The following is a 19145-nucleotide window of genomic DNA, read 5'->3' as shown; positions in this document are numbered from 1 at the left end:
TGTTAGAAATTCACTGGGTCAATAACATTGATTAAAAATTGTGACATGGAATTTAAATCGATGACTCCATCTTTGATGACAAGTTTGTGCTTTCAAAAGCTATATAGCGCATAGAATTTCTTGAATGTTAATCAATCTGCATAGAGCTAAGATAAGTTAAGGAGGTGAGACAGACTCATAAATTTTCCTGAGTTGTTTTGCCGCATCAATCATTGTTGGCCTATCTTCTGCTGTATCAGAGATGCAACCCAAGGCAATCTGTGCAAAAGCTAGAAATTGTTCCTGATTAATTCCTTCTTTTAGTAACATCGGATCTACGATTTCAATCAACCGATTTTGGTCATGATATGGCTTCACAAACTGTGGTAAAGAGGACTCCGCATAATTGCATTGTGGAGTCTTCAACATCCATCCAGCCAAAAGCCCAAGTAGAAGCACACCATAAGTATGCACATCAACCTTCTCAGTTATATAGCCTGTAGTAAAATATTCAAGTGCACCAATCCCTATTCTCCCACGTACTGCATCTTCTACATGTTGTTCACCTTTAGGAATAGATATTGAGAGTGAGAAATCAATCAGTTTGGCAACATTATTCTCATCTAATATAATGATGGCTGACCTAACATCTCTATGGACAACAGGCCTGGAAAATGCAGTATGGAGATATGCAACTGCATTAGCTATGCCCATTGCGATCCTTAACCTGCATTTCCATGTTAAGGGCTCAAAGTGGACTGTCCCAGTTGGTTTGACATATTTGGAGAGAACTTTATCCCCCACAAATTCATACACTGGAGTTGGATATTTGGTCTCTAAGCAGCATCCTAAGAGTTTTAGAACATTTTGGTGAACACTCATTTGCGATCCCACCACAATGTCTTTAATAATGCCAAGCGTAATGTCTTCCATAACAGAATACCCTTTTTCTTCTGTGTGGTACTTTTTTAACTGAAAGTAAGCGGTCTTCCAGAGAACCCTTATATAATTTGAAATCACAATCCCACATAATACATTGACGCCGGTCATAGTTGTGTGTTGCTTTTCTGAGCTCTTCAGCAGAGAAGACACGGATAGGATTGCTTTTTCCATTGCAAAAGGCAATTAGCTCCTCTAATAATAGACTTCCATTCTTCATAAATGGTGTCTCCTGATCTTTTGCTTTCCTTTTCTTCTTCAAACAAGAAATCATCTTGTCCACCAAACCCTTAGATTACAGATAGAATATTAATACGCATACATAATAAGTTTAGACATAAAGAGGCTATAATTTGGCATTAAATGAAGATACTTGGAAGCCATTGATCAATATTTGCTAAGATATCAAAATGGTCATCCTCATGCACAATATAGAGTATTAAACCAGTAGTACTCTGCCACCATGTAAATCATGAATTGCACGATTTTGAAACATATTACCTACCTAAGCATCAGAAAGTTATTATTGTTATGATTTTTCTTTTTTTAATGATTTGTACCTAATTCTCCTAATAAAGGGAGAGCAGGCTATGCCACTGAGCTACTATGTTCTTGGCCAAAAGAGTTATTATTATGATTTTTTATTTATTTATAATTCGATAGTAAAATGGAGTAGAGAAGATTTGTACCCTGATTCTTCTAATAAAGGGAGAGTAGGCTATGCCATTTTTTTATTAAAAAGAAAAATTGCATACGTGAGCTTAGATCAATTTAGCTCATTATGGGTAATTGTTCTGGTAGGAAATATTCTATAAAACCATAACAAATTTTCAATGATACAGAGAACACTTGTCCATCAAATTTCTTAGTCTTTTGAACCCATATAAATCTGAGGGCTTAGTTCCGATAAACTAAAAAAATGAAACCATTTCAAGAGCCAAACATCCTAGAGTGGTTATTTTCCTTGAGTAAAATTTTACTGAAAATACTTTTTTTTTTTTTTTAATATTCCCTCAGGATTAACAAAGGTTACAAATATGAACATAGATCCAATTAAGACAATTTTTAATTAAGCCGAAGCAAATCAATAAGAACAGAAATCTTAAGATAGAATGATCTTAATCCTGCTTTAGACACGTTCATAGTTATATTACAAATAATCCACAAAGGAAATTGATCCTCTAATACTACTTATCGTTAAGGATATTTTGGACTGGCCAAGAGTTTGTAGTTGCAGACACATATAGTAACTCAAAATTAAGGGTGGTAAAGAGAATGTACCTGTGAAGAATCCAGAGAGAGAGAGATCGAGTTGCAGCTTTAAAATGCGAAGCATAACAAACTTGCATCAGTTTTTGCTAGCTTGTGAATGTAGAAGTCTTGCTCACAATATTTATACAAAGAGTAAAGGAAAAAACTTCTTAGTCAACTTAAGAAAGGTCAGAAACTAAGAAATTTCATACCAATGACTAGACAGTTTCCTTGGAGTTTCTCTTCAACACCTTCACCTAATACACTAGTGTGTTGTACCCTATGATGCACAGACACGGCTGGGAGGGTGCCGCACCGGAGTCCGACGCGGCTCGACGCGGGGTGCAGCGTCCGATGTGGCTGTCCGCACATTGGTGCCGCATCTGAGCTTTTTTTTTTTTTTCTCGGATTCGGGCCGAATCGGCTTGATTCGCGCCAAACCAGCTAGAATCGGGCCGTATCGGCCGGCGACTGAAACGGCCGAAACAGGCCAAAATCGTCCTTAAATCATGCTGGAACAGCCGAAATCGGCTTTGGATGCCTTTGGATGACCTATTGACCTTGTGTATACATCAATAAGCTTTTGTTCTTATATTTTCTCTAGGTGGGTGCTTGATAAATTTCACTTTCTCAAAAATCTTTGTACAAAGTGGAGATTGAAATGGATGACATATATATTGACAATTTGACATTGTGTGGTGTTTTTAGTTATAAGTTTTGCCTGGTTTTGTTGGAACTCAGTTGTCAACTTCAAACTTAGCAAGAAACTATAATTCTAGGTTCACATATGGATCACCAAACAGACCGGCTACATCTGCAGTAGGTCTTTCTTTTGTGTTTTCTTTTTTGTTTTGCGTTTTTTTTTTTTTTTTTTGTGAATCAAGGCAATAGTAATGAGTTTTTTAAAAATATTTTAATAGTAAAAATATATATAAAAAATATAAATAAAAATATTTTAATAATTTTTTAATCGTCGCATCCGACCCTTTTTTTTTTTAAAATTTTCAAGTCTCAAACTGCACCTGAATTAGAAATGCACCCGTGTTTCATAGGTTGTCCTGTTGAGAGCCAGGAAAAAAAAAATATATATATATATATATATATAATATAAAGAGATCAAATTTGTGGACCAGGTTTCTTTTTTTCTTTTTTTAAGTTTGGGGTGTGGGGTTTTCCATTTTGGTCCTATTTCTTTTGATTGCACCATGGCCCTAACAAATAGAAAGCTAATATCAGTGTACTGACTTGACGTGCTTTTTATAATTGCATTCATGAGTCATTGAGCAAATCAGACCGCTAAACTTGTTTCATTTAGGGTAAATTTGTCCACAAAATATAAAATTTGTTCATTTAGAATTGGATGAAAGCCTAAAAGTTTCATTTTAGTCCTAACCTTAGTAGTATAAATGTAACATATGAAATTTTGCGGACTAAAATGTGACATGATCAAACCCAAGAAACTATTCTAGATTTTTGTGAAAGCATGGAGTCTGAGTTGGAATTTAGTAAGTGCCTCTATGCCATTTTAAAGATTTAAGACCTATCTGGACCTCCTATTGTTTAATTTGTTCACAATCGCTGTGTGTGTTTTGTTTTGCAATAACAATTGTGCTTCAAGTTCAAGTCTAATTGGTTGATTATTAATTTTCACCATATTCTTCTTTTGAGCTTGGGCTGGACTGACAGATCATTAGCAAACCTCAATGAGAGTAGGTTGAAGGGGGTCAAACATGCAGAGTAGGTTGAAGGTAACATTTTGTATTTCTTTTGTTCAATTATGTGGTCTAGAAAATAATACAGTGTGGCTGAAGTTTAGTGCTTTTATAGGTTGGAAGGTAAACAAAGCAAGCACATCCAAAAATTCTTGAAGTGAATGTAGTTAAGAGGTGTGACAAAGAAGCGTTCATGAGGTATGTGACCATGCAACAAAGGTGAGGGTGAGGGGCATATATTAATATTATAAACCGCTAAGAGGGTGGCTTTGCCATAGAAAGAGGTTGGAGTGGAGGAATAGATGTGTTGTGAAATTTAAAAATGCTTGCAAGTACACGAACCGTACCCAAGTATAGTTGGGTAAGCACAAGGTCGAACCTACGGAGACTTGTATGAACGTAGGAAAATTAATGAAACTTTAACTAAATAAATCTTAATCTAGTTCAATAAAATTTGATTACTTTGAAATTAAATAAACTAGACAAGAAATTAATCTAAGAAAAAAATATAATATAAAGCAATAAAGATATTAAACAATCAAGAAAGAGGAATCAAGATTTTGAAATCCTCCTTGTAAATCATATTAGCAAATATTTATGATCATTAATTTTCTCAACTACTGCATGATAATGGAAAATATGCTCATCAAAATCCCTATTTTAAAAATCTAAAGCATTCTCTTATTCGCTTCCAAAATATAAAATCAAATTATCTATTGACAAACAAATCACAAGAGATATCAAATTTAAAAATCAAATCATCAATTGTATAAGCTGACAAATAAATCAAAAGAGGTATCCAACTTTAAAATAAAGAAATAATAAACCAAACATTCAATCAATTAAGATAAATCCAAAATCATGAGAAAACATGATTGAGCTTATATTAAGAAGCTTATCTTAGTCAATTGAGATGAAGTAAGAACAATTTAAATCATTAAAGAATAACTACGATGCGAAAAATTAAATCTCATAAATAATACTGGTAATCTTTAACAAGATTTTATCCACAAACTTAATAAAAAAATTTAGCTACTCATGGTAATTGAAAGAAAAATGAAAATAAAATACTAAACATTAAACTAAAAAAAGAAAATTGTCATGGAGGAAAGCCACAGAGGTAGCTACCATCAGCAGCTTCTCTTTATGCCTCTATGTATTTCATGTTACAGCTCTAGCAATGCCCCCTTTCTCAAACTGATCTAAGCCTTTATATAAGCATACACACTCCTAATACAAGTTGGACAAGGAGTAAACCCTCAAAGAATAATGAAATTTGGATTGAGAAATTCGTTAGATTTTCAAACCCATGTTGCGGGGTGATTTTGTCCTAGTATAAGTGAGAATTTGGGCTTGCTACAAATATTTAGCTCTTTGAGTTAGCTTTTCTAGTCAATCCACTAGCATAGTTGAGAATTATGCCCAAAATACTGAGATGTACGCAAAAAAAAAATTCTGATTCTGAGTTTTTGACCTTTTTTTTATTCTTTTTCTCCAATTGGCTTCTTTCCTTATGTTGAATATTACCTCAAATTCTTAATTAGTTTTGGTTTGGGTTTTCTTGGCTTAGAATGAGTTGTTTTTCCTTGTTGTGGAAGACAAGGATTCTCGTTGTCATAAAAGAGAAACTATTCCTTATTGAAGAAGTAATGGTTATTCCTTGTTCATTAAGAAATATGTTTGAAGCCTTATAAATAGGCATTGTTGCAAAGGATTTGGTGGCTTTTGCCTAAAGTTCCTCACATGTGGAGAGAGGTGAAAAAATCCTAGATGAACATGGTGAGTTTCTTTGAAGAGGAGTTGGTAGATTATTTGGGGTTGAAAGATTACCAATGGTTGTGTGTTAAGAGTTTGATTGTTTTGTGAGTATGAGAGAGTTATAGGGTGTATTGGACTTTGATTTTGTGAGTTTATGTTGGTGAGGTTTGTTGAGTGTTGATTAATATCATTATAATCCATATTATTGATAGTGGATATTTTGGTTGGGGGGATGTAAACATGGAGTTGGCTGAACCATATTAAATATTGTTGTCTTGCATGGATATTTTGTTTTATTAATCATGCAAATGCACCTCTACTAGCCTCAAATCACAATGAAAATTTATGTTAGAACTCTTGTTGTTGCACAACAATTGGTATCATAGCTTCCATTATGGATGTTCTTCTAGTGGAGGAATTATGAAAGGTACTAAAGGTGCTCTAGTGATGCTGAAGGTGTAGACACTCAATTTTGCACCAATGATTTAACTTTGGAAAATGATTAAGATAATCATTCTAAGTACCCAAAAATCATAATTGCATTTCATGCATTAAATCATTCATCACATATTATAAAAATGATCTTGAAATTCTAACGATCATGACGATATGTCTGGTTTCTAAATTGGATTGTCGAATTGAAAGATATCACGAAATCAAATTTTCACGGTTTACATGCATTCATTTGGGTGGAACTGATCACACATGATTAATTGACATTAATTCTGATTGATTGAAAATTAAAATTAATTAAATATATTTTTATGATTGGTTGTTGATTTTGATTAAATAATTTTGGTCGCAGGAGAATAAAATGGATGGTCTAATAATGTTGAAATTGGATTGATAATTAAGTTTTAAAGGTAATTATCTCTAAGATAATTATTGTTAAGGATTTAATTATCAAGTTAAAATGGATTTTATTAGGAATACAAAAGTTCAACATACGTCCATGTACAATTCCTGGCTCAAAAATATGCATTAAAAAAAAAAGTCCAAAACATAAAAAAAGATGAAACTGAATGAAGCACACAGAGTGCCAATTGGCACTTCCACAGTGCCAATTGGCACAAAATAAAAATTAGGCCCAAATACATTTGGTTCAAGTCAAGACCCATCAGATTCGATTTTTTAGGGATAAAACCTAACCCAATTTGTGTCTGCTGATTTTTTAAGCAACCCTAGCTTATTTTTTAAGCAGATAAACCTCTATAAATAGAGGAGAAACCCCAAAATTCAGCACCCCTCTCTCCCCTTACGTTAAAAGAATTTTGGAAGCTTTGCTTTAGAAATTTCTTTTCTGTTAAGTGACCCTATTTTAGATCTCAAAGAGATTCATTCTATATAATTTCTAAAATAATCCCCTCTTGTAGAATACATTCAAGTAGGTATGTTTTTATCTTGTTTCTCACAAACATGCTTTTGTTTTTGCTCTATCTTTCATTAACATGTGTCTATTTTTTTCATTGTTTACATAATTGTTTTCTTAACATGTTTATTGCATACTTTCCCTTTCAAAAAAATTCACATGATCAGTTTAGATTTTAATCTGTTGATTGATTAACATGCATAGATCTAGGGTTAAATTTCTCTCAAGATATTAGATTTGCAAGAAAATCTATCACAAAAATTCATTCTTTTCTACTTCATAAAAACCAGATCTGTATTTTTCATAAAAATCTAATTTGTATTTTCAAAACAAAACCAAATTTGTATTTTTCAACAAAAATTTGCATTTTCATAAAAAAAATCTGTTTTCTCTTATATTTATAAAAATAAAACCAGATCTAAATTTTTATTAAAAACTCATTCTTTCTCACCATGGAAACTCAAATCTAAAATTTTAATAAGGCAATCTCATCAAACCTTTTTCATTCAAAATAGGAATGCCGATCTAGGATTCTTAAATGGTATTTTAACCCTAGATCAAGAATTTGACATAGTATTTGTCACATCTCATTAACATTTTGCATATGGGTACTTGATGATCATTTAGAGTCTAGAAGACTAAACTCTGTCCAAGCAGAATAAGTGCCTAACACTTTTCCATTTTATAACCTGTTTTTAACCCTAGATCAAGAATTTGACATAGTATTTGTCACATCTCATTAACATTTTGCATATGGGTACTTGATGATCATTTAGAGTCTAGAAGACTAAACTCTGTCCAAGCAGAATAAGTGCCTAACACTTTTCCATTTTATAACCTGCCCCCAAACCATAGATTTTGGTTCATAAAATAGTGTTTTATCTTTTCTTTTGATAGATTGTAACTAGGAAACAAGGCTTTGTAATTTTTTTATTAGATTGCATGCTAGGAAACAAAGCTATGTATAGTTCTTTTTATCAAATTGTATTTATTCTAATTAATGAGAATTTTTATTATTCAGATATTTTGTACTCTTTTGTATAGTTTTCCTATTAGATTGTACGCTAGGAAACAAAGCTATGTATAGTTCTTTTTATCAAATTGTATTTATTCTAATTAATGAGAATTTTTATTATTAAGATATTTTGTACTCTTTTGTAGTTTTCCTATTTTTCTTATAAAATAAGTGGCAACTCCACATAATCCCAAAAGAGGGGCGCCGATGCCTATCTCTTTTGGTTGAGAGCACCCAAAAATCCTGGACTCTCACAAAAGGGATGAAAAACTTTCAACAATTTGTACAAGTTGATTGGTGAGTCTATCAAAGGTGGAATGCCTAGTTTATATGAATTCTTAATTCAATCCATATTCTTCCCACACAAGAAGGTGATTACTCTCTCTCTCTCTCTCTCTCTCTCTCTCTCTCTCTTCATTTTTGGTGGATTTATAATTCTTTTTTGCATCTCTACTTTAGGTTAATGAATTTTTGTTCTGAAATTTTTACTCACACAAAAAGGTGATTACTATGTGTGTGTGTATTTTTTTTTTTTTTTAAATCTTGCGTCTCTACTTTAAGTTAAAGAATTTTTGTGTTGAACTATACTTTAAGTTGATATAATTTGGTTGTGTTTTTAATTTGTTATATTTTTTTTTTCTTTTTCTTTTTTGAGAAAAAAATTATCTTTTTTTCTTTGATAGTTATATGTAACTTATTTTATTATAAATATATGGTATATAATGATATAATGTTTACATAACATGACTTGGAGAATTTGGTGTTTACAACTATGCCTTTTATTTTGAATATTCTTATCATCATCTTTTATTCTATAAATTTGTTATTCTCTCTTAGTTTCTCTTAAATGTGATTATGCTCTCTCTCTCTCTCTCTCTCTCTCTCTCTCTCTCTCTCTCTCTCTCTCTCTCTCTCTCTTTTTTTTTTTTTTTTTTTTTTTTTTTTTTTTTTAATCTTGCATCTCTACTTTAAGTTAAAGAATTTTTGTGTTGAACTATACTTTAAGTTGATATAATTTGGTTGTGTTTTTAAGTTGTTATATTTTTTTTTCTTTTTCTTTTTTGAGAAAAAAATTATCTTTTTTTCTTTGATAGTTATATGTAACTTATTTTATTATAAATATATGGTATATAATGATATAATGTTTACATAACATGACTTGGAGAATTTGGTGTTTGCAACTATGCCTTTTATTTTGAATATTCTTATCATCGTCTTTTATTCTATAAATTTGTTATTCTCTCTTAGTTTCTCTTAAATGTGATTATGCTCTCTCTCTCTCTCTCTCTATTTATTGCAACTCCACTTTTGGTTTCGATTAATTAATTTTTATGTCTTTTAATATCTCTACTTTGGACTGATACATTTCAGTGTTGTGTTTTTTGAGTTCCTTATCACAAGTCTACTCTCTCAACTTTCTACTATTTCCTTCAATTAATTTTTTTTTTCTCCTAAATAGATCCTCATCCCTTTTTTACAAAATTTTCAAGCATGATAGAATGAAAAGGCATCATTTTTTTTTTTTTTTTTTGAGAATCAAGAAATCGGAAATTAGCTTGGCTCTCTCTCTCTTTGTGTGGAGATTAGTCGTATCTAATTGACTAAGTCCCATTGCAATGAAATCTAAGAATAACTTAAAAGTTAAAAACAAAACATGTGATCTTCAGGATAACTCTATAGGGTAAAAGCAAAGTTTAAAGAATTAATAAACCCACCCTTTAAACCCACATTTAAAAATAAAAATAAAATAAAAAACAAAAAAAAAAACCCTGATACATACAAATCCAATAGCTCCACCAACCATTTCCATGGTTTTGATAATTAAGAAATATCAAATTACATTGTTATGATCTTATGGAATAACAACTCAACTCTGCAAAGAAAAGTTTCAAAATAAAAAACATAATTGTCTATGCTATGATTACTTGAGCCCTATTAAGGATTCTAGTTTGAGTTCAACTACAAGAGATAGAGATAAGAACATATCCGGCAACCAAACCAAATAAAAGTCCTAAGTCTGTAGAAGTTTATCCTTAGTGATAAGATAATCAGGTTGTATCTTAGGTGATGAGGTTGTTTGCAAATCAATAAACATTTAAAAAATATTTTAAAAAAAATCAACTAAGTAAAATTGGAACATGAGATACAAAGTACCTAAACTAAAAATAATTAGAAGTTCTTTTCAAGAAATTTGTGGTCTTGTTGTAGTTGTCTAATGCTATTTGTAGCTACTGCTATGAATATTTTTGCTTGAACATTTTGTTAAAAAGGATGAGGAAAGTGATAGGTTTCATTTAGTGGAGAAAAAAAACTAACCAAAATAAGAAAAGTATAGAAAGATGGAGATGGTGGAAACGTACTAGGAATTGCATAGAAAAAAGAATTAAAATGAAAATTGAAAAACTTAATAAGGAGAGAGAAAAAGAGACACAAGAAGCATTTAATAAGGAGAGAAATAATGCAAATGCTATTAATTTGGTAAATATTTAATGATATAATAATGGATAACAATTTTTTATTTTTAACCGTTTGATCTTTTAGGAATTTACGGCTTAAAAATTGTGTAACTCCACAAGTGTAACTTGAACCCCTCTCTCTCTCTCTCTCTCTCTCTCTCTCTCTCTCTCTCTCTCTCTCTCTCTCTCTCTTCTCTCTCTCTCTCTATATATATATATATATATATATATCAAAACACCAAAAACAATAAAATTATATGTTTGTAAAAATAAAGAGATAGAAATTACTTTTAGAAATTGTTTAATTTTTAAGGAAAACTAATTATCCTACAATAAAATTGAGTAAATAAATTATACATTATACCATATCTCAAAATAATTATTTATTTTCATGCATCGCGTAGATCTGTAACTAGTGTAATATAATAGTTGTCATATATGTGATGATATTATCTAGGCTAAAATGCAAAGTATACTCTCTAAGTTTGACTGAAATTTATCTTAATTCTCAAACTTGATTTTCATTCAATTAAGTTTTCTAAATTTCAAAGTTATCAGTTCAGGCCTTTTGTCCAATTTCGTTAGAAAAATTGCCATTAAATATGAACTTAAGTAATAAAAAAGGTTTTTTGAAAAAACTTTTCACATAAAAATCTATAATATATTTTCATTAAATTTATAGATTTTTTTCATGTGAAAATAATTTTTTTATGGGAAATTTTTTAACAAAATTGGATAGAAGGCCTAAATTAAATAAATTTGAAACTTAGAAGACTTAATTGAAAGAAAGTAAAGTTAGAGAACTAAAATGAATTTCATCCAAATTTAGATGGTGCAATTTGCATTTTAGTCTATTATCTAATATAAAGTTGTGTGTGTGTGTGTGTGTGTGTGTGTGTGTGAGAGAGAGAGAGATATGTCGATGATAATATTAAACAAGAAGCAAGGGTAACAAAATAAAAATAATGTTGTATAAGCCATAAGGTCATCAACAGATTTTTTTTTTTTTTTTAAATAGGAAGGTCTTCAACAAATGTTATGTAGTGAGTTTGGCATTTAGGCCTCGTTTGGGATGAGGGAATGGAATGGAATAGAAAGAAATGAAAATAATCATTTTAAAATATTCTTTCATTCCCTTGTTTGGGAGTTTTAATGGAGGGAATGGAAAGCTTATTTCCTTGTTTTGGAGTTGAAGTAGGAGGGAATGGAATGGGTATAAGAGAACACTTATTCCTCTATATTCCCTTAAAACCTCAAATTTTCATTTCCCCCGAAATTGGGAGGAATGTGAGGGAATGAAATTAGATTTAATGATTTTTTTTACTAAAACTCCCAGAATACCCCTACATATTCAGTTCTTTATTTTAAAATAGAGGTCTAATAATAATATTGTTATAAAATGATTCTATTCAATTCTCTCAATGTTGCTCCTAAACAAGATTACTTACATTCCATTCATTTTCATTCTTTTCCATTCCTTTATTTTAAAACATCCAATCAAGGTTACTTAATTCTATTTCATTCTATTCTTTTCCATTCCTTTCCCTTACTTAAATGCATTCCATTCCATTCCTTTCTATTCCCTTATGATTATTCTATTCCATTTCATTTCATTCTCTTATGAACTCCCAAATGGAGCCTTAAAGTAAAAAAATAAAATAATGTGGTTTTTGCTATGTTAAATTAATTGAAGACAATGAATAGGTTAACAGGGGAATGAATGAGATGCATTAACATAATCTCAAATCCAACTAAAAATGAGTTATATCTTCTATATTTCCTTTATGGGTGATACTAACAAATGCCTTTAAAGCAATGGTTAAAAATTCATTTTAGGAAAGTTTTGACACCACTTTTATGGAAAATGAAAAAAACTGTCAAAATATTAATTATTTTTTTCTTTTTCTATAAAAATTTTCTTTAAATAAATTGTTAACCAATGTTTTAAGGGCATCCATTAACAATTCTTTTTCTATATATATATATATATTTATTTATTTATTTATTTTTTCTTAGAAGAGGTTATTGATTAAGAGAGAAATGGCCCTTAAAAAAAAAACTAAAAAAGAGTTTTTATTTATTTATTTATTTTATTAAATGAGTTATATCTTCAAAGCTGCAACTCCACGTTTTCCTTTATTCACAATGGCTGTAATTTATGAAGATTATGGAGTCCCTATATATAGCGGATTCCTTGTCTGACCAAATCAAACTTGGAAGTCGGAACTACCTACTTTAAGCAAATTGATAAAGTCAAACTATCACACGACACCTCAACTTAACGTCACTTTTGTAACCAAAATATTACTTCTTACCTACTTTTTTTTTTTTAAGCCAAAATATACTACTACTTAATTTGGTAGTTAATTATTTCTATTAATAAAAATATCTAACGTTTAAATCTTGCATACACCCAAATCTAAAAAGTGTTATGATATAGGTTAAAATATGATAAATAGTTAAATACCACAAATATATGTGGATAAATTTCCACACATGCTTATATTAAAAACCGAATATTATCATAATATCCTATCCTCTATATATAAAAAAAAATTAGTATCATGATGTATATTAAATTAATGATGAATAATAATTCCACGTGCCACCACAAAATTTGTTCATGTACTTCTCAATTTCCAATTCTCACGGATAAACATATGTTTTATAGGTTGTAATAATTTTAATCTCTCTGTCTCTCTATTTTTCTACTACAGCCTAGCAAGTTTACTCTTTCCTAATCCATCAACATTATCTTGTAAAAATAGGAAATGAAGAAAAAAGAAAAAGAGAGAGAAAAAAAAATAGTCAATGAGTAGTGCTAGGCTGCAAGTATCCTAGAATTCTGCTAACTAATTAACTCTCTTAGGATAAATCCTTATCTAGAGGCTCATTATATTATAACTATTTGTAGTTTTGTACCAGAATTCAATATCTTCTTCCTCTTCTCTTTGCTATATAAATCCTCACTTCTCAGCTTGTGTTGTCAAAAATTGTTATACCAATTGTTTTAACAATTCTTTTATATTTATTTACCAACAAATGGGTACGGTAACTTTTTCCTGTGTCTTTGTTGTGTTGGCCTTTTTATTGGCTAATGTTAATGGTGTTGAAGTCGGATTTTATGAATTGAAGAGGGGAGATTTCTCTGTGAAGCTTACCAACTATGGTGCAGTTATCAACTCTGTTATTCTCCCTGATAGAAATGGTGTGTAATTGTTCTTTCCTCTCTCTCTTTTTTGGCTTTATAACCTTTATGATTTTGTTTTGTTATGCACTATTTTTTTTTTTAACTCTGTTATCTAAATCAATGTTATTTTGACTTATTTTATCAGGGAAACTAGATGATGTTGTTCTTGGATTCGATTCAGTTGATGGCTACAAGGTGGGACTTATCCAACTTCATTTATTTCCCTCTGCCATCAATGTATTATTAGTTGAAAACAGCAATAGAATGAAACTTTTGCTTGCGATGATAGATTTTATTATTTTAATGCCAAAATTATTTGAATATATATAGGTATTTGATTAAAAAGAGAGTGAAAAATATCATACTTTATGTGAAACTAGTAAACTAACATCATAGGAAGATTCTTGATTTAATCTGTTTGAATTTCTTAATATTGGGAGATGGGCCCCATAGAGAGGATCATACAATCTAAAATAATGATAATCTAAACTTTTTGTGGCTAAGAATTATCGAAAATTAGAATGCTACCCCGTCAAGAGCCTTGTAATTCAATTGACACTATCCAAATGTTTTCAACGGACACATCTCCTCCCCCAACTATTGAACTATCCACCCAAAAAACAAATTTGCTAGCCTCTAATGAAAAAAAGTTTCTAATGATATCTGCAGAACGATACAACCTATTTTGGAGCCGTTGTTGGACGAGTTGCTAACAGAATTGGAGGAGCTAAATTTACTTTGAATGGCACCACTTATCATTTAGTTGCCAATGAAGGAAAGAACATACTCCATGGTACATTCATCATATCCTTGTATTTAATCTCTAGTCTATAAATCCTATCTGGGATGTAATAAGTTTCTGATATTTGAAATACTTATGTTTGATATCAGGTGGTCCTAAAGGATATGGTGATGTTATATGGTCTGTATTGACTTACAAACCGGATAGTCACATTACATTCACCTACGAAAGTTTTGATGGTGAAGAGGGTAATATATCTATATATCTTCTCTCTTTTTCTTATTCTTTATTTTATTATTTTTTTTATCCTCTATATTTTTTATATTTACTAAAGCTTATGGATTAAATTGTTACCATCAAAACTATATTGGATAAACTTTTTTTTTTCAAACAGCTCTCTAACTTATCACTTATAAGACCATCAAGTGTATTAAATGAAAGTAAAATTTATTAAAACATATAGATAAGCCACATAACTTTATAGTAGGCCATGTGATGGGTTTGAGGAAAATTCATCCGAGAATTCTGTCCAAACTTTAAAATGAAGCATGAAAAAGGCCTGACTGTTACATTCTTAACTCACCACTGCTGGGATTTATGTTGAATTTATGCAGGCTTTCCTGGTGCCCTTTCTGTCGCAGTGACATACATGCTGATTGAAACAAACAAATTAGGTGTGAAATTTGAAGCCAAGGCTCACAACAAGGCCACACCAGTGAATTTAGCCCAGCATGCTTACTGGAATCTCGGCGGCCACAATAGTGGTGATATCCTCTCACACGAACTCCAGATTTTCGGATCCCGTATTACACCAGTTGATGATGAACTCATCCCCACCGGTGAATTGACCCCCGTCAAAGGAACACCATTTGATTTCCTCGAACTCCATAAGATTGGTGACAGGATAAACGAGCTACCTAAAGGATATGACATTAACTATGCCTTAGATGATAACAGTACTACGCACTTTAGGAGGGCTGCAGAGGTGTATGATAGTGTATCTGGAAGAAGACTGCAGCTGTGGACTACTGCACCCGGAGTGCAGCTTTACACTGGTAACTTGGTGCATGATGTGAAGGGTAAAGGTGGTTACATTTATAAGGAGCATGCTGCACTTTGCTTGGAAACACAAGGATTCCCTGACTCTGTGAATCACCCTAACTTCCCTTCACAGATTGTCAACCCTGGAGAGACCTATAAGCATATTATGGTCTATCGGTTCACGGCTCACTAGAACTTCTAAACATTCAAGGGAAAATTTTTTGAATGTTTTTGCTCAGGCTCTTCATTTTTTGTGATGTTTGCCATAACAAAAATTGTGCAGATATTTTGACATATATTCTTATTGTGATTTGTGGATGTCCTTAAGAACTAGTCTTGTTTAATTCATGAATGAACTCTGCATAATTGTGCAACATGCACTATTGAAACCAAGTCTAATTTTGTTCAATTCTCATCTCATACCTTTTTTTTTTTTTAATTAATCATGTGGATTTGAGGTTCTTGCTTACATAAGAAGCCATCTGAACATGGCTCTGTTTTGTTTTCTTCAGGTAGGTTGAGCTATCAAACAACTTTGTATAATCGTTAATCATTTAGACCGCTCTAGTGGTTGGTGGCTAAAAAACAACTAAAGATCACAAGGATCCACAGGTTCTGTGGATGTTAGTGTTGGGTCACAATCTAGTATTACATGATTTGAGAACTTCAACAAAAAAATTTAATACAATACCAAAAAGTTTTGACTAATATTATCATGCCAATATCTCAACCCAATCAGAAAGTAAATCAATGATTCAATCATGCCAATATCTTGTTATGCACTTCTATTACTTTAATTTCTATTCTTTGGTGGACAATAAATACATTACTTCTTTAACAAGGAGTACAAATTATTTCATTACCAAGACAGATTTTCATTCTATACTCTCCCACACTAAAGACTAGCCTTCCTTCTTCACCAAGAGGAATTTGCTAGTCTTAGTCAAAGAAAATTTTCCATGAACAAGATAATCATAATTTCCACAGCTAAAGCCATTCTTGTGTGCTTATATCAAAATAATGGTAAACTTTTACCAAAATAATTTTCTCTCAAAAAACTCCACCGGGACTCACCAATTTAATCATGTGTCTTATGTGAATTACAAAATTCAACAAAAAATATAATCAAATCCCAAAAATATTTTGATTAATAATTTCAATATCTCAGGCCAATAAGAAGATAAAGAACAAATTCATCCTTGATTTGTACACCAAAAAAAAAAACCAAAATTTGTCATCTTTCTTTTTGCACTAACTCCCCAGCGAAATTTTTTTCTCTCTTAGTTCCACACTCAATTGTCTCTCTCTTCTGAGGGGATATTTGAGCCAAAGCCATAGGAAATACATTACTTTTATGAAAATTGAATATAAATTATCTCTTTAACAATTTCTCAACAGTTAGATTAGTTGAATCAATGATTGTTCCCTTGATTGGCAATATTTCTAGGTTAGGAACTTGATGACAAAAAAGGTACAATAATTAAAATAGAAACAAATTATAACTTGTCTTGCATCAACCTGTTACCCAAATTGATTCTATCACCACTCACCAGTCTACTTGTGACACCAAATTAACTCTTTCAACTAATTCTGTTCAAGTATATTATATGATTATATCATATAATAAGTGGTGGTGAGTAGTGATGTGAATGCCCTGGCACCTAACGAAAGCTAAAGTTGCTTGTGGACCAATTTAAGCCCTACATTATTAGCTTTTCAAACAGAAACACCAAAACCATGGAATAATAATTTTCCTCCAAAACAGTAAGGGAGAAAGGTAAAAGATAAAGAATTAATAGAAAACTTATTAATTATAACAAACCAAAAAAAAAAAAACTTGGCAACTACATTTAGCTTGAACTGGTAGAAAAAATTTCTACTTTTTACAGATTCAAACTCTTTCTTTTCTTGAAAAGTATGAGGATTCTACATTCAAAAGGATTGAAAAAGAAACAAATTTCTTGCTAATTAGACACATTCAATTGACATGTGAAACCGACATAATGGACAGAGATTACTCTGCTTAAACCAACTCATAATACAATCTTCATGGTAGACATGAGAGCAAGGCAAACGAGTAGCTTCAAACCCCATCAAAATATCTTCCATACATATAACGCATTGTGTTTCAAAATCTTCAACTTTAACCTTCTCCAATTTCTCAACCAATGATTTTCTTCCACAAACCGAGCGTGTATTCACCCAGGTATCCATGGATTCCCATAAAGCCTCAGAAAGTTCAAGTTCTTGATCAAAGCCTTGTATAACAGTAAGAACCACCATCATTGGAATAGTCTTGCGGTGCATGTTGTCAGCCTCACAAGCAAGTTCACGAGCAACAGTTGAAATCTTTTGTATCATTGATGGCTGAACATTGAAGGGCACGTCCATCTGAGAAAGATTATTGGACAAGATGAACCATGAGTTTTGGTTCATTATCAATAGGTCACGTTGCATAGTGAATGATTTGTATTTGGTGGGGCTTGTGGAAATCTGGCCTTGTACATCAATTGATTCAAAATTGGCATACAATTCAATTAAGAACTCAGGGTATGGTGAACAAATTTCGGGTTCAATGTAGTTTTCGGGTTGCCATGCCTCGCATCTATGGTGGAAAATTGTGGTGCTAGACATCTTGAAGAAAGGAGAAGAAAAAACCAGAGAGCAAGAGATATTAAAGATGACCAGAGGCTAATAGAGGCTCTTAAAAGTCTTAAGAGAGAGATTTTTTTGTATTTGTAGGAGTAGGAGTGGTTTTGAAGATAAAGAATTTCAGTTATATTTGGAGTAGGAGTTGCTTTGAAGATAGAGACTTTGAGTCGGTTTGTGACCGTTATATGACTGCTAATAGATTTTGATGTCCTTGCGGAACTACTCTTTCTTTTTAATCAGATCTTTGATTCTAACCAGGATTAGGAGTTCCTTTCTGGGATTCTGTTTCCTATTACTTGATTTTTGTTAGTTGACCACGTTAAGATGCTAAATTGTTTAAAATATTCAAGAAAACATTTTTATCATAGTTTGTATAATGTATATGTTAGAATTTACTTTGGGTTCAATTTACACTCAGTGTAAAGCAATGTTATATTACCTAATAACTTGTTATTGAATTCATACTTTGAAAATTCAACTATTGAATTACATGTTCTATATGTTCTTAATATGCATGCCAATTTTCAAGCCAATTAGAAATGTTATATTACCTAATAACTTGTTATTAAATTCATACTTTGAAAATCCAACTATTGAATTACATGTTCTATATGTTCTTAATATGCATGCCAATTTCCAACCCAATCAGATGTAATTTACCATTCGATCCATAAACTCATCTTTTATGCATTATTTTAAACTACAAAAACTTGAATTTAAACAATTGATTGATGACATGGCTATTGATCTTTGATTATCTTTAAAATTTGTAAGTATGGAAAATATACGATAATAATATAATCCAGCAGTGGATTTATCAAAATTCACATCTAATTAATATATATATATATATATATAGTTGAGTTCAAGTTATATCTAGTGTAATTATAAATAAGGTTACACCACCTAAAAACTTTTTATTAAAATAATATTTCAAAACTCATATCGTTGGATTATGCAACCAAGTTTTGTGTCCAGTGGCAAAGCCAAGAATTTAGGTCAGATGGCAAGATTAAAAAGCAAGATTAAAAGTAAAAAATT

The 19145-nt window shown here is 31.2% G+C and overlaps 3 protein-coding genes across 3 annotated transcripts; 1 reads left to right on the top strand and 2 right to left on the bottom strand.

Moving 5' to 3' along the window:
* LOC111988544 (serine/threonine-protein kinase ZRK1) lies at positions 1–2949 on the bottom strand. The gene is given in 4 exon segments (XM_065760140.1): positions 1–909; positions 911–1207; positions 2200–2236; positions 2382–2949. Coding segments are annotated over 2 exon segments (1035 nt in total). The 5' UTR covers positions 1193–1207; positions 2200–2236; positions 2382–2949; the 3' UTR covers positions 1–156.
* A 10486-nt stretch (positions 2950–13435) lies between these two features.
* Positions 13436–15843, top strand: LOC111988576 (uncharacterized). Its single transcript, XM_024020370.2, has 5 exons — positions 13436–13687; positions 13815–13864; positions 14339–14462; positions 14561–14659; positions 15026–15843. Exons 1-5 carry the CDS (start codon positions 13522–13524, stop codon positions 15643–15645), a joined length of 1059 nt encoding a protein of 352 aa, XP_023876138.1. The 5' UTR covers positions 13436–13521; the 3' UTR covers positions 15646–15843.
* Positions 15844–17420: 1577 nt separating this feature from the next.
* On the bottom strand, positions 17421–18086 carry LOC111988558 (uncharacterized). The gene has a single exon (XM_024020354.1). It carries the CDS (start codon positions 18084–18086, stop codon positions 17421–17423), a length of 666 nt encoding a protein of 221 aa, XP_023876122.1.
* Positions 18087–19145: the final 1059 nt, after the last annotated feature.

The sequence above is a fragment of the Quercus suber genome, unplaced genomic scaffold, assembly GCF_002906115.3.
Source record: "Quercus suber isolate HL8 unplaced genomic scaffold, Cork oak 2.0 scaffold_354, whole genome shotgun sequence".
In the NCBI taxonomy this organism is placed as follows: Eukaryota; Viridiplantae; Streptophyta; class Magnoliopsida; order Fagales; family Fagaceae; genus Quercus; species Quercus suber.
This window is presented reverse-complemented; position numbering and strand designations above follow the sequence as displayed.